General features: G+C 46.6%; 4 protein-coding genes across 6 annotated transcripts; all 4 read right to left on the reverse strand.

The window, feature by feature from the left end:
• Positions 1-6,128: 6,128 nt before the first annotated feature.
• LOC135264220 (transcription factor HES-2-like) lies at positions 6,129-12,838 on the reverse strand. Its single transcript, XM_064352977.1, has 4 exons — positions 12,480-12,838; positions 7,644-7,721; positions 7,229-7,324; positions 6,129-7,035 (listed from the first exon to the last, which is right to left on the reverse strand). Exons 2-4 carry the CDS (start codon positions 7,704-7,706, stop codon positions 6,562-6,564), a joined length of 633 nt encoding a protein of 210 aa, XP_064209047.1. The 5' UTR covers positions 7,707-7,721; positions 12,480-12,838; the 3' UTR covers positions 6,129-6,561.
• Positions 9,710-12,458, reverse strand: LOC135264216 (transcription factor HES-2-like). Its single transcript, XM_064352975.1, has 3 exons — positions 11,224-12,458; positions 10,817-10,912; positions 9,710-10,616 (listed from the first exon to the last, which is right to left on the reverse strand). The coding sequence occupies exons 1-3, from the start codon at positions 11,284-11,286 to the stop codon at positions 10,143-10,145; spliced, it is 633 nt and encodes a 210-aa protein (XP_064209045.1). The 5' UTR covers positions 11,287-12,458; the 3' UTR covers positions 9,710-10,142.
• A 147-nt stretch (positions 12,839-12,985) lies between the features above and the next one.
• On the reverse strand, positions 12,986-14,776 carry mrps12 (mitochondrial ribosomal protein S12). 3 transcript variants are annotated; one of them, XM_064352983.1, is made up of 3 exons: positions 14,548-14,776; positions 14,051-14,110; positions 12,986-13,594 (listed from the first exon to the last, which is right to left on the reverse strand). In XM_064352983.1, exons 2-3 carry the CDS (start codon positions 14,097-14,099, stop codon positions 13,209-13,211), a joined length of 435 nt encoding a protein of 144 aa, XP_064209053.1. In that variant the 5' UTR covers positions 14,100-14,110; positions 14,548-14,776; the 3' UTR covers positions 12,986-13,208. The 3 variants fall into 3 exon arrangements, with proteins under 3 accessions (XP_064209053.1, XP_064209052.1, XP_064209054.1); XM_064352982.1 differs by having other exon boundaries at positions 14,407-14,549; XM_064352984.1 differs by lacking the exon at positions 14,548-14,776 and adding an exon at positions 14,333-14,541.
• A 2,546-nt stretch (positions 14,777-17,322) lies between these two features.
• npas4b (neuronal PAS domain protein 4b) lies at positions 17,323-24,637 on the reverse strand. Its single transcript, XM_064352942.1, has 8 exons — positions 24,026-24,637; positions 23,280-23,443; positions 22,463-22,565; positions 22,062-22,350; positions 21,822-21,931; positions 21,318-21,453; positions 19,511-21,114; positions 17,323-19,017 (listed from the first exon to the last, which is right to left on the reverse strand). The coding sequence occupies exons 1-8, from the start codon at positions 24,198-24,200 to the stop codon at positions 18,989-18,991; spliced, it is 2,610 nt and encodes an 869-aa protein (XP_064209012.1). The 5' UTR covers positions 24,201-24,637; the 3' UTR covers positions 17,323-18,988.
• Between the last annotated feature and the right edge of the window lie 628 nt (positions 24,638-25,265).

The following is a 25,265-nucleotide window of genomic DNA, read 5'->3' on the forward strand; positions in this document are numbered from 1 at the left end:
GTAATAAAGGCTAATGTGTGAGGGGAATTTTGAGACTCCCCATGAGTGTGATGACGTCACATGTTAAAGTTAAAGGTATTCCCATCAATGTTGATCAGACTGTTTCCTCCAAACTCTCAATGCTTCATGATAAAAATTATATACACTCATATATCACATGTATAACTATATACTAATATAATCAATATGTAATCCAATAACTCTATATCAGTAGTTGCAGCAAAGCTTATGGAAACGCAAGAAACCACAGTATCCACTGTAGAAAAAAGGCAAACGCAGAAGGCTTAAAAAAACCATACTTACTCAGCAGAAAGTGATTACCCAATAGAAACATGCTAGAAAACTAATACTTTACAGTGACCCATGTGTAACCTGAATAAAGTAAAAAAGGTACAGGAGGCTATAAACTCTATGAACTTGTATGTGTAAATGGAAAAATACAGAAAGCAATGACGTGTATGCATAGTGGAAAAGTACAGAGTAAGGGAAAATTGGAAAAATACAGACAGCAATGACGTGGTGTATGCGTAAGTGGGAAAGTACAAAGTAAGGGAAAATTGGGGTACCTGTCCACTGATGAAGATTAATTAAGAACATCAATAGACTAATTAAAGACTTCAATAGAACTAAAAATCAGTTTTGGGGCACCTGTCCACTATGATAAAAATACTTACTGATACATTAAGAACATCATAAGGACCGAAAATCATCTTTATGCCAAAAAGGTCAAGTTGACCCACGAACAAGAAAGTGAAACTCCTTACTGTGCCAGAAAAGACCAGATGGCTGATATTTTTAGAAATGTGTTAAAGGGGGGTTGTGGGCACAAATTGTGTATAAAATGTATGCAAAACTGACAATCGAGGTTCAATTCCCCTGAATTGATCCGGCTTTGTGCACCTGTGCAATAAAGTCTAAACTTTCTGAAGAGCTTGCTGCTGTTGTGTCTTTTCCCTCCTGAAATTGTTTTCTACAGATTGGCGATTGGCGTGGAACTCTGTCGTTTCCTAGACACGACATTTGGGGGCTCGTCCGGGATACGAAAAAGGTACCATCCTTTCGTAAAACCAACCCGGACACTAACACCGAAAATTGAGTGAAAGAAAAGCAGCAAGCTCTTCAGAAACGTGCGCTACGAACCGTGAGTGAATTGAGTGTGGTATAAGAACAGGACAATATATGTTTGTGTGTTGCAAAATGTGCTGAAACTAGGATAAGTGTTTAAATGCATTGTGGCTGCTGAAGGTTTTCGCTGTTGCTGTTGTTTGTTGCAAAATGTGCTGGTTTTCACTGTTGCTGTTGTTTTAAAAAAAAAAAAGAGGTGCCAGAGACTTGGGAGGAGAGAAACCCAAGAAAGGCCACCTGCAATAGCTCTGGTAAACGCGTGTTTAGGAAAAACACTGTCCTCTGAGGTATAAAGTAAGAAAAAAGTATTGTTGGTAAGGTAAAATATTGTTCAACTGTGTTTATGCTTAGATTAGATGCTTGTGCTTGCGCGGAACTAACGTTGTATTGAGGAAAAATTGTGATTTATGTGTAGGTGCAACTATAAAGGAAAATAAGTAAAGAAACGTGAAGTGTGTAGAAAGTATAAAAAAGGGGAAAATAAAGGTTAAATATATAATAAAATCTTCAAATAGGGAAATAGGATAAAAGTATTAAAATAACCATAAAATAATGGAAAAAGGAGAGAAAACGCCGGTTGAAATAATCACAGGAAAATATCCTGAATGTAAAAAGGAGATAGAACATATATCAGGAAAATGGAAAAAAAGGACTAAAAGAATGGCGACAAAATGGCCTAAAGAGGGCACGTTTGATGTAGAAATATGCGATCAGATGGGAGGGGTAATAGCAAATTATAGAACAGGAGACAAGTCAGAAAAAAGAAAGCGAAAAAGAGAACAGGAAAAAAGAATTTTAGGATGGTTTAGGTCCGCTTCCCTAGAAAAATATGTAGGAATGAGTGGGGGTCGCAGTGAAGAAATGACCCCCCTCCGTATACCCCGATCATCAGGACATGCGGAAATAAAAGGAAGGGCGTGTACCCAATAGGCCCGGTAACATCTGCAGTAACAGTGTGTCCAGTAGTAAAAATACAGGTTCAGATACAAGGGTGGGTAGAACATGAGAAAGTGAGGAACAGCTCAGGATAGAGAGAGCGCGGCTTGAGGAAGAAAAGGAAAAATAGAAAAAGGGTAACAGAGCTAAGGAGAGAATACAAGGAAGTGGAGAGTTAGAAGAGCTGTTAAAAGAAAAATATAACCAGTATGATGAATACCATAGCCGGTTAATAAAAAAGGCAAAGGAGATAAGAGACACTGAGAAAAAACAGCAAACGTCTAAAATATGCCAAAAGCCTGAACAGGTGGGGCCAAAAAGGGACGGGGAAACACATAAAAAATGCAAAACTGCGGGGTGGGGAAATTTTAGATGGGAAAAGCTCCCGTATAACAAGTGGGAAGAGCTGAAGAAAAAAATTACCAAGAGAACAGATTCCCGAGATAAACATAAGACAAGTTTAACAAAAGGCACTACAAGTAAAAAGCAAATCCCCCAAGCAGAGTATGAATTAGAAAACAATGAAGGGGAGGAGTTCTCCCCAGCAGAAAAAAGTGAGGCGAGCGACAATGAGGTATGCCAAGCAAGTAATAGCGAGGCAGAAGAGTCAGACGGGGGAGAGGGGCCTGCACAGGTGGGAGGAGATTTAGCTGGGCGATATCAAAACACAAGAGAAAGGCCGCCAACCCGGCGTAACCCAGCAGCAGAAGGATATAGCCATAATGCTAGTAAACCCAATACTATAGCACCATTGTTGATTAAGGAAGAGGGTGTACCCCGATACATTCCCTGGTCCACCCAAGATATGCATAATGTAATAACCAATCTCCCTGATTTGCAGAATGGAGCAAGCCACTGGATCGGGGTGCTGGAGGAGGAGACGACAGGCCGGATCCTGGCTGTGGGGGACCTGAAGGCTCTCCTGGGAAAGGTTGTGGGGATGGAAACAATGCTGGACATATTTGAGCAGGCTGGCTTTGACAGAAACCATGCGCAGTCTCCAGCAGTGGACGGTGGGCCGTTTGATAACGTGCGTGGGGTTGTTTGGACTGCTCTGCGAGCCCTGTATCCCGCACGACTGGACATGGCGGCCTTAACGGGACCGCCGTTAAAAGACAATGAACCACCGGCAACATACATCCACATGCAGTTGCGCAGGTGGAGATTGTTAACTAAAAGGGACGTACGGGCAGATCCCATAATGACCACCCTCTTCCGCAAAGCCATCCAGGAGGGGATGTCACCGGAAGTGGGGCACCGCCTCGATGAGGTAGTGGGACTGAACACCATGACACACAGAGAGTTTGTGGATCACGTGGTGCACGCTGTGGACAGGCAGCGGAAAGAAGGGAAAAAGCTGGAAGATCAAACAAAAGACATTCAAAGGAAGCTACTGCAGTTGCAGCTGGAGGAGCTGAGAGCCAAAGAAAAAAAGGCGAGAGAAATAACGGAGCTGAGAGCCAAAGAAAAAGAGGCGGAAAAAGTGGCATCTGTGAAAATACAGTATATGGACAATGAATTCTTTAACTTCGAAGCCACCCCCCCGCCTGAACCATGGAGCAGCCGGATGGTGCCCCGGCCGACGGTGGTCTACGACTTCTCCGGCATCCCTCACCCAGTGGCCATGCAAGGTAATATGAAAGGGGGGGGCACCCAACCGGGTGGGTATCAAAGGGGGGGAGGGCCAGGGAATGGTGGTCAAAATAATCAGTGGAAAGGGCAGTTGAATCAGAATAACAACATGCAAAATAGAAATTGGAACCAACAGAATTTTTATGTTTCAGGGGGAACGTGCGGCCCCACACATAACGTTAAAAGTCAATCCAGGGTACCAAGCTCAGGACCTAGGACCTATGGTTAAGAGAGCAGAAGAGCTCCAGTTCAGGCCAACAGAAAATTCTTTAATTTGGTGCACAGCAGATCAAACAATGATCAAAATTATGGTAAATGCTCAGATGTGGGGAAAGCCCCAAATGGTGAGGGTACCGTGGGAAGAGGGTACAAAACGAGAAATCTCAAAAGTGTGGTGTTGCAATATGTTGATGACTTAATACTATGTGCAGATACAAAAGAACAGTACATAAGGGGGGCAAAAGGGGGGACACAAGGTGTCCAGGAAGAAGCTGCAGCTCTGCTCTCAGAAGACGGGGAGAGCGGAGGGACTGCGGGCGCTGACACCAGCCCAGGGAGCAACAGCACCAACAGTGCCCCTGCGGGTCCAGTGCGAGAATCGCAGGCCGGCTTTCCAGTGGAGTGACGCGCAGACCGCGTACTCTGGATTGGAAGATATACCAGGAACCTACCACCTATGAGGACTGCAGCAACACATCGTGCTACGAATCAACGTGTTAAGAAATTGTGTATAATAACTTTGTTGGGTCACTTAGAATAATATATACAGCTTTGATATGTATAATCAAATTTTGCGACTGGAGAGAGTGTTGGAGGAACCATGGGAACAACGTTACATTGAGGAATCTGATACATTTGGATGCTGCTATGGCAGCAGGGGATGCGCAGGCACCCAACATAATATACAGGGGTGGTGCACACCCGACACTGTCTGACGCTGAGAATAAGAACACAGCGAGGGGTGTTTTTCGGGGCCATGAGGTTTGACCCCGAAAGGGGGGAATGTAGGAGAATTTTGAGACTCCCCATGAGTGTGATGACGTCACATGTTAAAGTTAAAGGTATTCCCATCAATGTTGATCAGACTGTTTCCTCCAAACTCTCAATGCTTCATGATAAAAATTATATACACTCATATATCACATGTATAACTATATACTAATATAATCAATATGTAATCCAATAACTCTATATCAGTAGTTGCAGCAAAGCTTATGGAAACGCAAGAAACCACAGTATCCACTGTAGAAAAAAGGCAAACGCAGAAGGCTTAAAAAAACCATACTTACTCAGCAGAAAGTGATTACCCAATAGAAACATGCTAGAAAACTAATACTTTACAGTGACCCATGTGTAACCTGAATAAAGTAAAAAAGGTACAGGAGGCTATAAACTCTATGAACTTGTATGTGTAAATGGAAAAATACAGAAAGCAATGACGTGTATGCATAGTGGAAAAGTACAGAGTAAGGGAAAATTGGAAAAATACAGACAGCAATGACGTGGTGTATGCGTAAGTGGGAAAGTACAAAGTAAGGGAAAATTGGGGTACCTGTCCACTGATGAAGATTAATTAAGAACATCAATAGACTAATTAAAGACTTCAATAGAACTAAAAATCAGTTTTGGGGCACCTGTCCACTATGATAAAAATACTTACTGATACATTAAGAACATCATAAGGACCGAAAATCATCTTTATGCCAAAAAGGTCAAGTTGACCCACGAACAAGAAAGTGAAACTCCTTACTGTGCCAGAAAAGACCAGATGGCTGATATTTTTAGAAATGTGTTAAAGGGGGGTTGTGGGCACAAATTGTGTATAAAATGTATGCAAAACTGACAATCGAGGTTCAATTCCCCTGAATTGATCCGGCTTTGTGCACCTGTGCAATAAAGTCTAAACTTTCTGAAGAGCTTGCTGCTGTTGTGTCTTTTCCCTCCTGAAATTGTTTTCTACAGATTGGCGATTGGCGTGGAACTCTGTCGTTTCCTAGACACGACAATGTGTCCTAAAATTAAAATAAAAAGCCAGTCGGATTAAAACCTCTCACTTCCATCGTCCTGACCATCACGTTCCCATGGCAGTCAAAGCCTTTGATCCTCCTGTCTGCAACATCAAATAGGTGCGACTGCTGGAAGTGGGGGCAACCGGCGCGTGCCCTTTCCGCACCTTTTGCTCTAATTTATGCGGCACGAGATCGCGATTTACAGCAGACAACAGGGATCCGCGAGTCTCAAACTGAGGTGTCAATTGTGCTATTGAAATAGCAGGTGAGTAGAAAGACGAAACATTCTGCACGCCCTTTAAACTGCGTTTTTACAGGATGAATTTTCACTTATGGGAACAATGACAACAAACTGTGTTGAGCACGCCAGTTACTGAAGTAATATTTTGCATTCTTGTATCAAAATAAGGTAAAATGAGCAAAAAACATTTTGATAGTTCTTTTTTTATTTCAACCTCCAAATATATAGATATACAAGTTTTCATTCAGAAACGGAGTCATATGATAAATACTATTATTTCATATATACACAACGGATTATTTACAAAGACTTAAACATCTTTTAGAAAATAAAGTTCAAATATATAACAATTTCCTCTTTAAATATTCACAAGCAGTCTCTGATGTGAATTATACACAATCACGTGAGCTACTGTGTAATGATGCTTCAAACCAGCACCAGGGTACAGATCAGGGTCTGTTTGGCAATAAGAGCTATAATTGGCTATTACATTACGATATACAACAGAAATTATAAATGCTATACATCTCATAAACGTACAAATCTTCATAAAATATATAAATCTTTCCTTCAGTGTATCAGTCCAATCAGAAGGCAGTGTCTATCTTGAAGCTGGTTTTAGGACCAGGGTCTCCATGGTGACTGGCTGTTTGTGGGGGCTGACAGAGCCTCTCTGTGGGGGGGCTGGGGCAGGTTGGGGTGTCTGTGTGCCAGGGCCGCTCTGAGCTGGTGGGAGGGGCTGTTCCTGAGGGCGGCTCCATGCTGCTGGCTGCAGTGCCAGTTCTGCCCCCCCAGCTGGGCGCTCTGCCCCTTGGGCTGCGTGTGGGCAGAGTGGGGGCTGATGGGAGCTCTGGGGAGCGGGCCGAGGTGCGTCAGGTGACGGGACAAGGTGACGCTCAGCGCCCCCTCCCCCCGCCGCCCCGCCCTGCTGTCCCGCAGGAAGCGCGCTGCTCGCTGCAGGCAGGTGGAGAACCCGTCCTGGAAGTCCTGCTGCTGGCTGCCTTCAGCTGCCCCTCTGTGGGCAGTGCTCTGCAGGAAGAGCACTGTGTGCTCCAGCACCTCTGCTTTCTCCACTCTGCGACTCGCCAGCGCCTACCAGAGGGGGAGAGGGGTTATTACACACACTTTACACAGAGAGAGAGAGGCTAAAGGTGGACAGGTAAAGGTGCTAATTGGAAGGTGTATATTGGCAGGTGTATATTGGTCGGCAGGTAAAGCTGTATTTTGAGTTTGGGCTGACAGAGACACTGGCACTGACTGGCAGACAGGGGGCGCTGGTGCTCACCTGGTGCTGGGACCCCTGCAGCAGCAGCGCTCTCAGGCTCTCCAGACTGCGGTTCATTCTCTCCCTCCGACGCTTCTCCACCTGCGGTTTGAGGAGCTGCGCAAACAGACACAATACAGAATTAGGCTTGATGTTGCTGATTTACGCACGGAACACTCGCTATGCATTCAGAACTGCTCAACTGTTCGGATTCATCTCACACCTCAAATACACCTGTCGTTGAAAACAAACAAGGCATTGCTTACAAGCTAAGTCAAAAATAATTGTCATTTGACAAACATGGGACATAGAAAACAAAAAGGTCTTTCTATAACAACTTCAGGATTATTAAAGTAACACTGGAAATCTGTGTGAACTAAGCAAAGTAATTTCTGCATTTCCAAATGTACACTTTAAATCTCTTGATTGTTTTTACCTTTCTTGTTGTTTTTAAGTCCACCTTCAGGTTGGCTTCACTTGACTTCATTATCACCTCCATTGCTGCGTCTTTTGCCTGATCACCAGGAGGAACAGAGTTCGGTATCCAATCGACTGCTATCCTGCCCGTCAATGTTAAGATCCTGTTACTCTGTGTGGAGTTTGAGCAGTGTGTCGTTTTTTATCGTTTCCTTATAAGACATTATTCTTAGTGGCTCCACCCAGCTGGCCTGGCGCCCCGCCTTCAAGAAACAACTCCGAATTCACTTCTAATAACGCCAATAAACACATCCTATTGTGGCAATAAAACCAATCACACCCGGCTCTGGGAAACTAAGAACCGCCACGACGTGAGCCTCCTTGTGCAATTTTACGGTGAAATGTCACACATTTTATTTTAGTTAAATTTCGAACTGGGATGGTATTAAAACGCGTTCGAATAAAAATATATTTTCGATAAAACATTCAAAATGGACGTTTGTCAGTCTTCCTTCGGAGAAGGTCCAGTCCTCGTAGCTCTGTCTGATTACTTGACGCCCTCTCTGCTGAATAAAACAGGTTCAGATAAAAATGGCCCCGCCATTAATTGCACACTTTGCCCCTTTGAGCAAACTAGTAGAATTAATTGAAAAGCAAATAAGATGTTCCTGTAAATGGGCCGCGTTGCAAATACAAGTTAGCCGTTGATGTTGTACAGGTGTGAACACTGAGCGCGTGTTGCTGTCACCCCCACCTGAGATAATCTGTTCCCATGGCGAGGCGCGCGTGCTTGGAACAGTGAGAACTGCGCCTGGTAAAGAATTCCTTTGAACTCGTTCTGTCACCGACTGCGAGTCAATTCTAGCGGGTAACAAAATGTTCAAACCCAGGTATTATAAATGAATTGCTTCTTTCCCACGAGCGACGGGAACAGAATTTCTCATCGGGTCCCACGCTCACACGCCGAGCAATGCAATGACATAGGCCAGCGTCTGATAACAGTTTAAAATGAGGATATTACAAACTTTCTCATTTTAATCTATTTCGTGCCTTCTGTTTTTGGACAAACTTTACAAACGTATTTACAAAATTTATAAGAACTGGATGCAACTGTACTTTCGAATGTTCATACGCTAACTGGAAGGTTTTTTGGAGTTGGAAGTGTTCACTCTGCCTGCGCAACGCACCTACAGTATCCCTAATTTTGCTCTCCAAAATAAATTAACGATTGGATTGTGCAAACAGTCGAACTCATTTAAACCTATCATACATTTCAAGACCAGATTATAAAATGTAATTGATTTCCCACAAAATTATTTGAACCGAAGAGGGATGAAATGCATTACACTTCTGAGAATGAAATCTACCTTGTGTGAATTGATTGAGCTCTGAATATGTTATTCTATAAACATCAGGAGGACAGTGTAGTATCTGGAATTCTTTACAGATATTTCATTTTGCCACACTTCCTCAGAAAATATTTTTTAATGAATTGCATATTCTTGAGCGTATTTGTCAAACTCTTCCTTTCGGTGAGAAAACACGGCTCGTATTTTGCAGGATTATAGTTCATTTGAAGTTGTATCAAGATTACTAAGTTATTTATTAGCCGTAGCCATGCATGCTTTGGAAGGCTAGCGTGCTGTAATAAAGGCTAATGTGTCCTAAAATTAAAATAAAAAGCCAGTCGGATTAAAACCTCTCACTTCCATCGTTCTGACCATCTCGTTCCCATGGCAGTCAAAGCCTTTGATCCTCCTGTCTGCAACATCAAATAGGTGCGACTGCTGGAAGTGGGGGCAACTGGCGCGTGCCCTATCCGCACCTTTTGCTCTAATTTATGCGGCACGAGATCGCGATTTACAGCAGACAACAAGGATCCGCGAATCTCAAACTGAGGTGTCAATTGTGCTATTGAAATAGCAGGTGAGTAGAAAGACGAAACATTCTGCACGCCCTTTAAACTGCGTTTTCACAGGATGAATTTTCACTTATGGGAACAATGACAACAAACTGTGTTGAGCACGCCAGTTACTGAAGTAATATTTTGCATTCTTGTCAAAATAAGGTAAAATGAGCAAAAAACATTTTGATAGTTCTTTTTTTATTTCAACCTCCAAATATATAGATATACAAGTTTTCATTCAGAAACGGAGTCATATGATAAATACTATTATTTCATATATACACAACGGATTATTTACAAAGACTTAAACATCTTTTAGAAAATAAAGTTCAAATATATAACAATTTCCTCTTTAAATATTCACAAGCAGTCTCTGATGTGAATTATACACAATCACGTGAGCTACTGTGTAATGATGCTTCAAACCAGCACCAGGGTACAGATCAGGGTCTGTTTGGCAATAAGAGCTATAATTGGCTGTTACATTACGATATACAACAGAAATTATAAATGCTATACATCTCATAAACGTACAAATCTTCATAAAATATATAAATCTTTCCTTCAGTGTCTCAGTCCAATCGGAAGGCAGTGTCTATCTTGAAGCTGGTTTCAGGGCCAGGGTCTCCATGGTGACTGGCTGTTTGTGGGGGCTGACAGAGCCTCTCTGTGGGGGGGCTGGGGCAGGTTGGGGTGTCTGTGTGCCAGGGCCGCTCTGAGCTGGTGGGAGGGGCTGTTCCTGAGGGCAGCTCCATGCTGCTGGCTGCAGTGCCAGTTCTGCCCCCCCAGCTGGGCGCTCTGCCCCTTGGGCTGCGTGTGGGCAGAGTGGGGGCTGATGGGAGCTCTGGGGAGCGGGCCGAGGTGCGTCAGGTGACGGGACAGGGTGACGCTCAGCGCCCCCTCCCCCTGCCGCCCCGCCCTGCTGTCCCGCAGGAAGCGTGCTGCTCGCTGCAGGCAGGTGGAGAACCCGTCCTGGAAGTCCTGCTGCTGGCTGCCTTCAGCTGCCCCTCTGTGGGCAGCGCTCTGCAGGAAGAGCACCGTGTGCTCCAGCACCTCTGCTTTCTCCACTCTGCGACTCGCCAGCGCCTACCAGAGGGGGAGAGGGGTTATTACACACACTTTACACAGGGAGAGAGAGGCTAAAAGTGTGTAGTGGACAGGTAAAGGTGCTAATTGGAAGGTGTATATTGGCAGGTGTATATTGGTCGGCAGGTAAAGCTGTATTTTGAGTTTGGGCTGACAGAGACACTGGCACTGACTGGCAGACAGGGGGCGCTGGTGCTCACCTGGTGCTGGGACCCCTGCAGCAGCAGCGCTCTCAGGCTCTCCAGACTGCGGTTCATTCTCTCCCTCCGACGCTTCTCCACCTGCGGTTTGAGGAGCTGCGCAAACAGACACAATACAGAATTAGGCTCGATGTTGCTGATTTACGCACGGAACACTCGCTATGCATTCAGAACTGCTCAACTGTTCGAATTCATCTCACACATCACATACACCTGTCGTTGAAAACAAGGCATTTCTTACAAGCTAAGTAAGCATTATCATTTAACAAGCATGGGACATAGAAAACAAAAAGGTCTTTCTCTAACAACTTCAGGATTATTAAAGTAACACTGGAAATATGTGTGAACTAAGCAAAGTAATTTCTGCAATTCCAAATGTACACTTTAAATCTCTTGATTGTTTTTACCTTTCTTGTTGTTTTTAAATCCACCTTCAGGTTGGCTCCACTTGACTTCATTATCACCTCCATTGCTGCGTCTTTTTCCTGATCACCAAGAGGAACAGAGTTCGGTATCCGATCGACTGCTATCCTGCCCGTCAATGTTAAGATCCTGTTAGTCTGTGTGGAGTTTGAGCAGTGTGTCGTTTTTTATCGTTTCCTTATAAGACATTATTCTTAGTGGCTCCACCCAGCTGGCCTGGCGCCCCGCCTTCAAGAACCAACTCCGAATTCACTTCTAATAACGCCAATAAACGCATCCTATTGTGGCAATAAAACCAATCACACCCGGCTCGTGAGAAGCTTACAATTATCACAGCGTTTGCCAACCCAGTCTTTGTTGATAATTCTGATCAGCTTACTTGATGCCCTTTCTGTTGAATAAAACATGTTCGAATTAAAAATAATATTTTTTTTAAATGTCACACTACGCCCCACTGGGTTATACGAGTACAATTAATTGAAAAGAAAATAAGATTATCCTGTCTACAAAGCTAATAAAGATATTTTTCAAAAATGACAGATTACCCCATTTTCTTATTCACACACATTCGTTTTTTTCCATATCTAGGCTACCATCAGTATCTGAAAGAGTCGTTTTAAAACAAATCTGTGGATTCAAATGGTAATCTTTGACACTAGGCACGCGCGATGTTTGTAATGCGTGTGAAAGCACACGCCTCTTTACGCCTTGCGCACGTGGAGGCCTGCGGCCACGCGAGAGGTGTGAACGCCCCGGCCACTTTGAAGTTGAATATGTGCACGCACTCACAGTCGGCTGCAACTCCTTTGAGCTCCATCTCTTTAATGGCGGTTTATTCAGCCACCTTAACACGTAATAAATGAATAAACCAGAGGAAACGTACAGTTACTGAGCCGAGGGAACCTAGCGTCACACCCGATCCCACGCGCAGAGCAACTGAGAATCAGCTGACGCATGTAATACAATTTTAACCTCAATAGCGTAGGTCATTATTTAAACGTTTAAAATTAGTGGAATATTACAATTAAAGGCCATTTTGCTATATGAACATGTACACGAAAGCTGAATGCGTCATAAGTTATTTTTACTTGAATGAGCCAGCGAAAATAAAACGTAAAAAAATGTGCAGTAGTCATTGTGTATAAACCGTGGAGGGTCAACTGTTATTTTTATAGTAAATATAGAAATTCTTCGTGATATTTTTGGATGTTTTCTGCCACACACGCATTGGTCCTCTCACCTCGCGCTTTCATTCCACCGCTTCCCACGGCGGGCTGTGACTTTGATCCTCTGTGACCCACACAGAACTGGTGGCAACACAGGAATTGCCGCGTGCATTTTCACGTAACGTCTTTCCCCCAGAAAAGAGTGCAGCACGAGGTGAGAAATGACAACAGGAAACCGAGGTGTTAACAGGGCCATTTCAAACAGCACGTGTGTTGAAGACTGCGCATGCTGTCCAACCAAAATCCGTGTTCAAACGCTCCACGACAAGCGTTGCCCAGCTCCGTCAGCTGCTACTGAAAATACACTTTGGATCACAGATGCAGTAGTGAAAAACAGATACACCGCTACGTCTGCATATTTTTACTGCAAAATTAAAATTTTTGAAATACTGCAGTCTTGGGAATATTACAATTAAATGCCTAAATATTACAAGACTGGACATATGAACAGTTCTCAAAGTATATCACATTTAATATATTTAATGGATCCTAAAGAAGTGAAATGAATGTTAAAAAGAGGAAAAATCAAGACCTTTTTATTAAATGCACTGGTATACATGATGGTGCCAGCTACTCCACATGTGTTCCAGGCAGAAAACCAGGGTCCACTTTGCCCTAGTCCACACACTAGGGATGTTAACAAATTTATTCCGAAAGTCCAGTCCAGAGATCAACAGACCAGTGCTGCCCTGCCCCCCCCACAAAACCAGGGGGGTCCAATCACACCGCCTCCCCTCAGCAGGTCACTGCTTTTTCTTCACCACGTGGGCGCAGTCGTACTTGCCCCTGACTATTTTGAGCTTGAGCCCGGGCAGGTCCTGTGTGCGCCCCCCCTCCACCAGCACCACGTTGTGCTCCTGCAGGTTGTGTCCCTCCCCAGGGATGAAGCAGACCACCTCCTTGCCGTTGGAGAGGCGCACACGCGCGCACTTGCGGTTGGCGGAGTTGGGCTTCTTGGGCTTGCGGATCATGGTCTTCAGGACCACGCCCTTCAGCTGGGGGCGCCCGAAGGTAGCGCTGGGGCGGGGGGGCGGCGACGAGGGCTTGCCCTTCCGGTGCATCTGGTTCAGCGTCGCCATGGTTCTGGAGAGGCCGGGCCGGACCCACAGGGGGGAGAGACAGTGGGACACTGCAGGGGGGAGAGGAGGGGGGAAGGGAGGAGGGGGGGGGGGGGGGTTAACATGGCAGATTACTCTCAAAATCTTTCAGGGTTAATTGCAGTGTCCTCAGCTGGCGTTTAAAGCTCAGGTTTAAACCTCTAGACCACAGAGCTGCATAACAACTGGAGCGGCTATGCAAAGCTGTGGAATAGGGAGTGTGCAACTCGTACAACGTACACCATTAGCCTCTGAGAAATTATATTTGATGACACGTTATTAGAATTAAATGAATTGCCATTGTACCATTAACGTTAGATCTGATCAAATTCAAGAATACCCATCTTGATGAAATTGCATATAAATGCATGACGCATGACTACTTCAGTAAGTAAATATACATGTAACACATATAATCGATAGCGCACAGCCACCAAAGAAGTAATGCTATTGGGATGCGACAGGGATGTTCGTACAGCGTAACCCACCCTGCATTAGAGATGACATCAGCGGTCTCAGGCTCCCGAGGAAAGCCATCGCTTCGGCTCCTGAAATAAAATCATCAGGGAATACAATGAAATGTCAACTCGAAACCACATTGCACAGAGAGCTAGCTAGCTAGCTAGATAGCAAACGCTATGCGATGTTGTGAGATACAACACACTGTAGAACTAAAAGCTTAATCGCAAAATAGCTAAGAAACTCACTAATGTAATGCAAGACATCGGGGCATTATTTTATAACAGCTATCGATAAGACGACAAAGTTACCTCACGCCGGTCACCTTGCTAAAGTCTCCCCTTTGCCAACCACACAATCTGAAGCTAACGCTCCTACCCCTTACCTGGTCAGATATAAACGCGCCCAAAATCCAAAACTCTTTTATTTGTTCCCTATGATGTATTTGTGTTTATATGCTCTTAAAATGTATGCCCATTATGAAAAATAGAGCTAAGATCTAAAGCAACCTGCCCTCGCGACTCACCCTCCAATTGGCGCTTTTTGATGACGTACAGGAAGTTTCACTATTCCTTGTTGGAGGAGTCGTTAACTGCCCAAAACGCTCATTACAGAACCAAATTTGACAAGTGGCTCTCGCACATGCATAATGGTTCGGTTTGAAGTTGCCAAATTGAATTCAGGATAGGTTGTTAGAAGCCGAAATCCGAATCGCGAATCGCGAGGTCATTTCTTGTACACCAGAGGAGTATGACTTCCTCTAGCATGCTAACTGCGCCATCTAACGGTAGCTGCATTGCACCAGGACTGCGAGTAGAGCATTATATTTAAAATGATATCAAAGTAATACAATAAATTAAATCCAGCACTCGGACCCAACTTAATCTGCAGTCAGGATGGCTGAATAACCGTTACTGAAAAGGGTCTTGTGTCTCTTTTGTCATTGACACCGCACTGTGACAATCAACTTAACTGCAATAAAAAGGGTTTATATACTCCTTGCAATTGTTGTCGCAACGTGTGTAAGGCAAGCCACAGAAACGTAACTTGCTTGTAACATGGCCGAGGAGCCACGTCTCTGTGAAGCGTGTGCTTTAATAGTATTGAACCACTGGGTGGCGCAATTTACTCATTTTATCATTTCCAGCTTGCGCCTGACACCCAAGCAAGACCAGCTATTTTTAAAGAAACTAGGGGCTGGTTTACAATGTGAATAAAAGCTTGCATTTGCTTGCAAATTATTTGCTTGTGCTTTTGTCCAAAGCTTTACCTCAGAATGGATGTTATTACCAAGTAGTGCAGGTAATGCCTAACAGCAGTGCAGGTAACGCCTGACAGCAGTGCAGGTAACGCCTAACAGCAGTGCAGGTAACGCCTGACAGCAGTGCAGGTAACGCCTAACAGCAGTGCAGGTAACGCCTGACAGCAGTGCAGGTAACGCCTAACAGCAGTGCAGGTAACGCCTAACAGCAGTGCAGGTAACGCCTGACAGCTGCCCCATGCAGCCCTCTCCCTACTTTCACCTTAAAATTTTTTTAAAAAGCACACATTTAAAATATGTGCTTGATCACTCAGAAAAAAAACCTTTCCAGTTTTTAAAAATAATTCAGCATTGCTGCATTATCCATCCATTCGTCCATTATCTATACCCACTTATTCCTGGGCACACACACCATTCACTCACAGACTCACTCACATTTGTGAATGGAGGAGAAAGAGAGGGAGAGGGAGAGGGAGAGAGGGAAGCAAAGCAGAAGCAGGATGACTGGGGAGCGAAAGAATTATAGAGGCAAGAGGACAGAATAAAGGTGTGATTACCATGGTGATGATGATGATTATGATGAAGGTAGAGTTGGGTCATATGAGGGACATGAGGACCAAAGACAGAGGAATGGGGGAAGGTAGATGAGCTGTGAAGAGGGAGAGAGAGAGGGATGAACAGAGAGGGGATGTGTGGGAGGAAGAAGAGGAGGAGGCAGGCCATGGAGTACAGGAAGATGCTCCTCGTGTGAACAGCTTTAACATTAGCCCTCATTGTTGCTGATTTTCCCTTTTCAGATCTGTCTATTTTTACCCCTCTTCAGTGCAGAAAGGACATCCGGCTTCACCAACCTGAAGAGAGGGGGAGAGAGGGAGAGAGAGAGAGAGAGAGAGAGAGAGAGAGAGAGAGAGAGAGAGAGAGAGAGAGAGAGAGAGACTTTTGACTTTTGATGGTCTTTATTAAAACATCTCAACTAGAAAAAAACCAGTAGAGAAAAACCCCTCCCGACACCTTCATAAAACCAGCCTTCGCTCACACGCACACACACACACACACGCACACGCACACACACACGTACACACAACTACAATATATCAGCAGCCTGCACAAGCACAATTAACAATCAAAAGCATACAGAGAGAGAGAGAGAGAGAGAGAGATAGAGGTAGAGAGGCATGGAGTGGGTAGTGGAGAAAAATGGACTGGAAAAGAAGGAGGGAGGGAGAAAGAGAGTGAGGGAAGGAGAGAGATGAGAGTAATAATGGGGGGTGGGGGGGGGTGAATCTCACACTGAGAGGGTCAAGGAGGAGGACACTGAAGAGGGTGGATGTTATTTTGGGGGGAAAGTGTAGGTGACAGACCGGAGGGAGGGGGTGTGGACAACATACACAGACGAGACTCACCAGGGGCTGGGGATCAGTGAATTAGAGCGACTCGTTTTTACCCAACGAAAGGATGGCGGGGAGGGGGGGGGGTGATTTCAACACAGCAACACGGACTAATCTCAGTGTTTGCCCCTACCAATCTGAGAGACAGGGAGGAAAATTGAGAGAGAGAAGGCGGGAGAGAGAACGAGCTTTGGCGCTAAGGTGGAATGCCCGTATATGGCGAGAGTCTGGCGTTCTCGCTGCAGTGCCTGCTTCAGAAATCGCAGGTACGCTGAGAGCGCGTGGGTGTTTTACGGAGGCGGAGTGAGAGGGAGCGCGTGCATGCCAATTACAGCCTGCCAGGCAGCGGGAGCTCGTCGGCGAGAAGCCGGCAGTGTCCCGCGCGAGCGTCAAAATCCAGGAAACGGAGCCGCGCTCTCGGTGCGCACGTCAGCGCTATCACAGCAAGACGGAACAATACCAGAGCGGCTGCGTGAGAGAAAGAGAGCGGGAGAGAGATGGAGAGAGAGAGGGAGGTGGATGGAAATGAGAGAGAAGGAAAAAGAAGAATGGAGATTGATTGAAGGGACGATGAAAAAGAGCAGAAAATGTCCTGACACCATTGGCATTGTGACATCACAGAACGTCGCAAAGAACACGAAGACGCACTCAGCATGTTTAAGAGCACTTTAATATAAATGCATTTGATTGACAGCCAAATACACTTATCAGCGATGACGAGATAACAATTTCACGATGCTCATTCTTCAGCGATAAATATATAATTTTTTCTTACATAAAAACTTGTTATATACAGACCGACATTACAAAAGCAATAAATATACGCATTTAAGCAACCGATTTGTCACACAACACATTAATCATTTTTGTGCAAATACATTCAGTTGTTTAAAATTTTCACGCAAACAGGAATAACATCATTGTAAACATTTTTACGTCGCAGTATAATAGCTAGGACACAGGAATCAATCCTTTACTTTACCGTAGACAACTCTACGTTAACATATCGACACAGAGAGAAAATTATAACCATTCTCAGCCTGTGTCGCATAATTAAAGTAAATAAAAATATACCTCATTCACATTTTTATTTTTATTCAATATTTACTCAACATCAAATATGTTTTATTCATCTACTGAAAAAATAAATTAATACATTTTTTAAATATACTAATCACTGGGCCACTTTCTTGACCCCTCAAAATAAAACTAGAGTAGAGGTCAACAGGCCACTGGATTGACACGCATTGACAAGAGTTTTGGGGATACAACACCCCCTAAATCCAGTCTGTCCACCTCCCTTTGACTACCTGTAAGGTGGTCTCCAGAAGGATTTGTAATACCATACAGGGCCTGCAGATGGTGGTATTCTCTATGTACCACAACCGCAGACCCACAGGCCACAACCAAAGAGGAGGCCAGCACTGTGTTCTAATGGGCATATTAATGCATACACCCCCCAAAAATAAAAACCAGTCACAGGCCTCCTCTAGAATTGAATAAGCACAGCAAGAACAATGTTTACAGCACTTCAAACATGTTTGAAATAAATGAAGCCATTCATCAAGATGCAGAAAAAGATGTTTTGTGGACACAAACTTAAAAACGTTTTTTTTTTAAAATTTTATTCTGTAAAAATCAATTCATGAATTGAAAAATTGGGAATTTATAATTTGCAAGGAGGATTCAAAACAGCTAGAGGTCTGAGGGATTTGACCTCAGGTTCAGCCTGTGTGGCAAAAGGAGAGAACCCTCGAAACCTAGCAAACTTGCTAGTTAGCCGCTACTGGCTAACGCGAGTCCTAAGTTTCCTTGGAAACGTTTTCCGCTTTAAGTTTGTGCCTCTGCATCGCAAATATGGAGCAGTAAACATGTCGTGATGTTTAGATTGATAAATAGCAGTGATATCAACAGTGTTGTTGTTTTGTTTTAAATACATATTTTTAGTTCAGTTTTACAGCAGGGGTCCCCCACTCTGATTGCATACAGACGTGGCTGTATATTAAAGTGCGCTCATAAGGGAACCCCTGCTCCAATAAAGGCACCCCAAAACCAAACAACACTCTGCTATGGTGCATTGGGCTCATCTTATTATTGATAGTTAAATACATAACCATACATCTTCATTTGCAATGCCTAAATATACATATACGAATGCATCCATAAATGTCCTTTTGGTTTTTTCTTTTATATTCATACATACGTATATATATACAATTTGTATATATTTATACACTAAATTATTTTCCCTTTCCTGGAAAAGTGGATGTCCGTGAAATATGACAATATGCCATACGCAATGAAGTCACAGACTTATTTTAGAACGCGGGATCACTTCCGTTTCCATCTGAAAGACAAAAGAGAGGGAGGGAGGAGAGGGGAGGGAGGGAGGAGGTGAGTGTATTTTATTTAACGGAGATCAGCACACACAGAACAGATGGATGTTATATTAATGATATATTATTAGTATCTGTAATGCCTATATTAATCCATCATGTCTGCTTCCTATCACAGCAGATACATGCAGGGAGGGAGAGAGGGACAGAGGGAGCATGTGAGAGGGAAAGAGGGGTAGAGGGAGTGTGTGAGAAATGGAGAAAGGGAAAGAGTGAGAGAGGGATAGAGGGAGTGTGAGAAAGAGAGAAAGAGGGAGTGTGTGAGAGAGGGAAAGCGTGAGAGAGGGAATGTGTGAGAGAGGGAAAGAGTGAAAGAGGGAGTGTGTGAGAGAGGGAAAGAGTGAGAGAGGGAGTATGTGAGAGAGGGAAAGAGTGAAAGAGGGAGTGTGTGTGAGAGGGAAAGAGTGAAAGAATAGCACGGTGGAGGGGGCGGACCTCTCTTACCTGGCTGAAAGTGCTGAGGAGGACAGTCACGGTGGAGTTGATGCAACTCAGGTTGTTGCCCCAGGACGGGGGCAATTGAGGCTCCTGCCCCAAACACGGGTTCCATGGTGACCAGCTCCCCAAGGAGGGGCTGGACACGAGGCAGACTGGGCATGGCAGCGGGGGCGATGGGCGTGGCAGGCACAGCCGGGGATTCTGAGACAGAGGAAGGCTCTGTCTCCATGTCGACTGTTTCCGTGCCTGCCATTGCCCCGCCCCCAACCACGCCATTACAATGCGTCGATTGGACGCTACAGATGTGACTGGCGCACACACCAAGGTGTGGGCACCAGCAAGCTGGGGCGGGGGGAGTGGGAAGGGCCTGGGGGGAAGGGGAGGGGCATGACAGGGGAGGGGGTGGGGTTGAGGGAGGGGCACAGTTTAAGAGGAAGTCAAGGAGGAAGGACTCTAACATGCTCTCTTCAAATAGAGAGCTTTTGTCCTGGGAAAGGGGTGGGTCCAGTTGCTTGACAGGGTACATCTCGCCCAATGGGGAGATGGGATCCTGCTTCGTGGGCGGAGCAATAGGGAGTAGCGTGGGGCTGGAGGAGGAGCAGAGTTTGGAGCTGAAACTCTCAGCCAGGGTGCTGATTTGCTGAGCCAGGTAGGAAATCTCTGCCCTCTCCTGTTCTAGCCCCACCTCCCCCTGTATCTGGGCCTTCAGGGGATGGGGCAGTTCTGTAGGGGAGGCCTCAGGTGTGAGCAGCCCCTCCAGGGCGTAGCCGAATAACCCCTGGGGGGGCACGTCCACATAGAGAGGGGGCAGGGTCAGGGGGAGGGGCAGGAGGCCACAGTCTCCCTCTTCGGGCGTGTCGGGGGTGGGGGGCAGTTTCTCGTACAGGAGAGGACCTCTGTAGGGCTCCAAGGAGAGGAGGACCTGCTGGGAGGCGGAGCAGGGGGCGGGCCAGGGGGCGGGGCAGGGGGCGGAGAGTGGGAGGGAAAGAGGACGGCCTGCTGGGGTCAGCAAAGGCCTGGTGAAGGAAACAGGACGAGGTGCGCAAGCGGAGGGGGCAGAGATGAAGGGCACCTCTCGGTATGAAACTCCGCCCCTTCCTGCCTGGGGGGCATAGCGGGGCGAGCAGGTGAAGCCCTCCCCCTGCTGAGGCCTTGTGAGAGGTGGGGGGGGAGGGGGCATCTGGGGGAGGGGGCGGAACACACTCCGGGCGAGGACGTCCATGTCAGCGTCGAATGTGGGCGGAGTCCCAGCGGCCGAGTCGCCGGACTCTGGGGGAGGCGGGGGCTGCTGAGGGCCGCCCTGCTGGGCTAAGCCCTCCTCCTCCAGGGAGGACAGGCTGGACCGCGGGCCCTCCAGCATGGGGTCGGCGGCAGCGGCGCCCCCTAGCTCCTCGGAGGAGCTCATGCTGGTGGACGCGGCGGCGCTGAAGTCGAAGGACTGGCCCGACAGACCGCTGCTGCTGGGCGTGAACACCTGGTCCGGGCTGGACAGCGTGTCCGGAGACCGCAGTCCCAGGCTGTCCTGATAGGAGGCGCTAGCACTCAGCACCAGGGCCAGCTGAGTCTGCTCCGTGCACAGCTGCTGCCGCACCGACCAGGCCTCCGACTCACTGGGGGGGCGGGGGGAGGGGGGGGGGAGGGGGAGGGAGAGAGAGGAGGAGGGAGAGAGAGGTTATTCTTCATGAAGTCTCCTCATTGTTACTATTTATTTCCATCCTTTTCTGGGTTCAAGTCTCAAGTCTACGCTGGCCTGGGAGTGTTATCTGTGACTCCTGGTGCTGAAGCAGTAACCCTGACAACGAGGCCTGCTCACCTGACGATGTAGCTGCGGCAGCTGATGGGGCTGTCTCCAGTCTCCAGGTGCAGCACCATGTAGAGCCAGGTGAAGGAGCCGTCCTGCGTCTCCACCCTCACCACCATCTCCGCCCGGCCCTCGCTCCCCTCGCTCACTGCCACCAAACAAACAGGAAAGGGTGCGGACATTATCACCTGGAGCTCAAGAAAGGGTGCAGACATTATCACCTGGAGCTCAGGAAAGGGTGCGGACATTATCTCCTGAAGCTCCCTGAATAACCTCTGTACCGCTGTTGTACAGGGGTCTGTATCACAGAGCTGGATTACTGAGTTGGCTGGATAACTGCTCTGAGTAAAACCCGGAGCCCTCCCAGGGAGCCCTCCCAAACCCGGGACTGGGACTGATGTAAAAGACCTGCTGCAGTTTCCGCCCCAGCAAACTGAGTAATCCAGATCCGGGTCGGAGGTTCCAGGTGTACAGGGTTTGTAGGCGGCTGCGCAGTTATGCGCTGAGCGTACTTACACAGACTGCAGTGCTGCGCAGATGCGTGCGGTAGATCCTGCGGATGCACGAGGCTGTACCAGGAACGAGAGCGCAGCGCTTCCACGTCATAGCCCAGGTACACGCTCACGCTGCAGGGGGACGATAGCGATAAAAAACCGCTTTAAATCACACATTCTCCCACGCAGCGGTATACGGTCTACTTCCGATTGTTTTTTTCGTCGGTAATGGCAACGACTGGAGTGTCACGTGGAGCCTCACCTGTCGTCCGCGTCCCGCACCCTCATGTCCTGGCCGTGACGGGAGTGGAACCCCGCCAGAAAGAAGGCGTGGTCCGCGGGTGGGGCCAGGGTGGGTCGCGTGCCGGGGGAGGACGGCTGACTCTCCAAAGGGGAGCAGAAGCACAGCCACGCGGGATTTGAAGTCCAGTAAGACGAGGCGGCGGCTCCCGGAGTTGACAAACAGAGCGCGCGGACCAGCGTCAGTCTGGTGCCGGCGCTCTGGCGACGCGCCGATTTAGAGGTGTTGAAGCGACACCGAAACAAGCGGTCTGAGAGAGACGGAGGAAAATACATTATCGTCAGTTATTAGAACAAACCGATCAACGCCTTGGAATAAAGGAAGAACAACAGAAGAAAAGGTAATAATAAGTGAAGTTTTACCTGTGTCTGGTGAAGTTGTCGGCGATAGGTTACTTCTCATGACAAAGTGGTCGGTGGGATCGATGATGTCATAAACGCTGTCTCCCTGGGCAACCAGATCCACCTGATGGAAAGACAGGGTTGTCCTCGTGAAGCACTAAACTTAAACGACATTGACTGCATTGGTGAAGAACTGCCACTGTCACTTGGGCGTTATCCAGGCTTCTGCCTATCCGTAGACTTCCGTACCCGTCTCTCCAGAATTAATCTGACTCATGTCTCTGTCTCCAGCGTGTCATCCGTGGGTCTGTGAGATGAATCACCCTCTCCAGCCCCCCTATCGTTAACGATCGTGGATCATTGAACACGAGCTTCGATGATTAGAGCCTTATTCTAAATTAATCATAACCTAGACTCACGCTCTCGCGCTTTCGCCCCCCACGGACGGCGGCTTTTCTATATTTAAGTATTATGAGTCACAGGGCTAATACTGCACAGGTCCTGCGTGGCAGATCCACTCTTAGCTCAGGTAGATCGAAACTATTCTTTGCCAAGACCTTTATTTGATTTTTCCAACGAATATGTCATCTCAATTGACCTGGAAACTACACTGATAATAAAACGGATAAAGTTACTGAGAATACAGTACTGAGAATCACAGTGCACAAATAAACAAAACAAACCATAAAACGTATAATGGGACGAAACAACGTTTCATAATCATGATTATTATGATTACGACGCTGATGACAATGACGGTTATTTATTATTGCTATTGTTGTCATTGCTGTTATTGTCATCGCGGTTGTTATTGTCACCGTTATTGCTGTGCACTCACCATAGAATGTCCCAGGTGTTCGGTGACGCTGTCCGAGAGATAGAGGAGTTTCCCCTCGCTGGTCAGCATCAGCAGGAAGCCCGGCAGCTCCTGCACCAGCTGCGAAAGTTCCTGGGAGGACATGAATCTCGAGCTCTCTTCTTGGCCGCTGGTAGTCTCCGTTTCTGCGCGGGTGACAGGGAACAGGGGTCTTGTTGTCAACCTTCGCACTAGCTATGTAAGAAAATCTTACACTTCCGAAAGATTCTAACACTCCCGCATGTGCATTTTACTGTCGTCCTAACTCCAACAAAACACTCTGTCCTGAGTGTGTTTCGTTTACCGAATCGTTTTACTGCTGCCATATAATTTATAACGTGTTGGCCCAGCTCTGTGTGTTGCTAACAAACGAACCAACATTTGTATCGATAGTCGTGATGTCGTCGCTTGCTCTCCTGTCTTCCCCGGTAACGTAACGCTGCTTCCAGCTCAACATTCCAGAACCTCGGACAGCGCCACGAGCGATTCAGAACTTTGGACAGAGACAGCGCGCCCGACCCATCAAAACGACTGAACTAACCCTTCGACGGGGACGTTTAAATTACAAACACAAGAAATCCGACACACTTGCGTTGTATTCCACGCGGTCTCAGTTAAATTGAGTCGCTGAACTGCACCTGTTGCATCCGTTAATAATAATATAAACGGGGAGGGGAAGAACTTTAAAAAAGCCAGAGTTCCGTCACATGCCTGTCAGCTTCGTTTACCTTGAGAGAAGAAGACGGACTTCCTCGTGTACATGCAGGCGAGCGACATGATGTGCAGGTAGGAGAGGCGAGCCTTGTCCACCTCGGAGATCGGCAGCAGCTCCTTCAGGTTGCGAATCTCCGCATTGATCTGGTCCCTCCGAGCCTTCGAAGCTCCCTTCGTGGACCGGTACATTGTAGCCCGCGCAGCCGGGAAAAGAAGCAGTGAAGCCGGCGTTGGTGCAACTCTCCGGGACGGTGTGATTAAAAAGAGCGGCTCTCTTTCTTCTGTTGAATCAGTCAGCAACGAGATACACACATAGATTACAACTGTCGAAAGTTCCTTTTTTTCCCGTTGTTATGTATAAAACTTGCTTTTGGTTTCAATTGTTAGGTTGTATTATTGTCTTAGTCTGGTTAACCTTTTTCGCATTTTTGAATAGGCTACGTTCTCTGTTCTTTACATCTCATCAGGTCCGTTAAAGCTTCCTGCTCGGTTTGCCGGTGGTTGTTTGGTGCCCCCCGGTCGGACTGAGAAGCAGTCAGCGGCTGGTCGCTGGTTGTGAGGCAGATTTGTGGCGTTGGCGCTTCTAGTGGACTCTGCCCGTCGATAACTTATATAGGCTGGGGCTCCGAAGGGGGGCCCCGATACGCTAGCACCCACGTAAGAGAGAGGGGGGGGGGGGGGGTACAAGAGAGGGGGAGGGAGGGATTGATATGTCTCATATCAATATTAGCGATCTCTCTTTCCCTCTCTATATATCTCTGTCTATTGAATTACTATTTTAAACTATGCTATTTAATGTTGGATAAAGAGCTTTCTCTCTCTGTCAAAAACACACACAATCACACACACACACACACACACACACACTCTCTCTCTCTCTCTCTCTCTCTCTCTCTCTACTCCAGCGTCACTCCTCTTTCTCTCTCCAGACGATGACGTAGGCTTCGTATCGGGAGCTCCGTCGACGCACATAACCCAATTTGGACAAAACCAAAATTGGGCGGAGCCTTCAGACGGAGCCCACGGGCCCCCACCACCGAGTCGAATCACCGGTGCATACAGAAGAGATATCGATTTACTCTGTCTAATACTCCCATCGCTGTCTCACACTTTCTGGAGAGTTCGGTGTCGTCGTAAAACCACTGTCACTGGCGATATTGCATTTTGTGGGGGTGCATAGATTCACAATGTAGTTATAGATATGAGATATTACATTCGGACAGTTAATTCCATTCAGAGTATTTGTGTGATGTG

Source organism: Anguilla rostrata, chromosome 9 (genome assembly GCF_018555375.3).
Source record: "Anguilla rostrata isolate EN2019 chromosome 9, ASM1855537v3, whole genome shotgun sequence".
In the NCBI taxonomy this organism is placed as follows: Eukaryota; Metazoa; Chordata; class Actinopteri; order Anguilliformes; family Anguillidae; genus Anguilla; species Anguilla rostrata.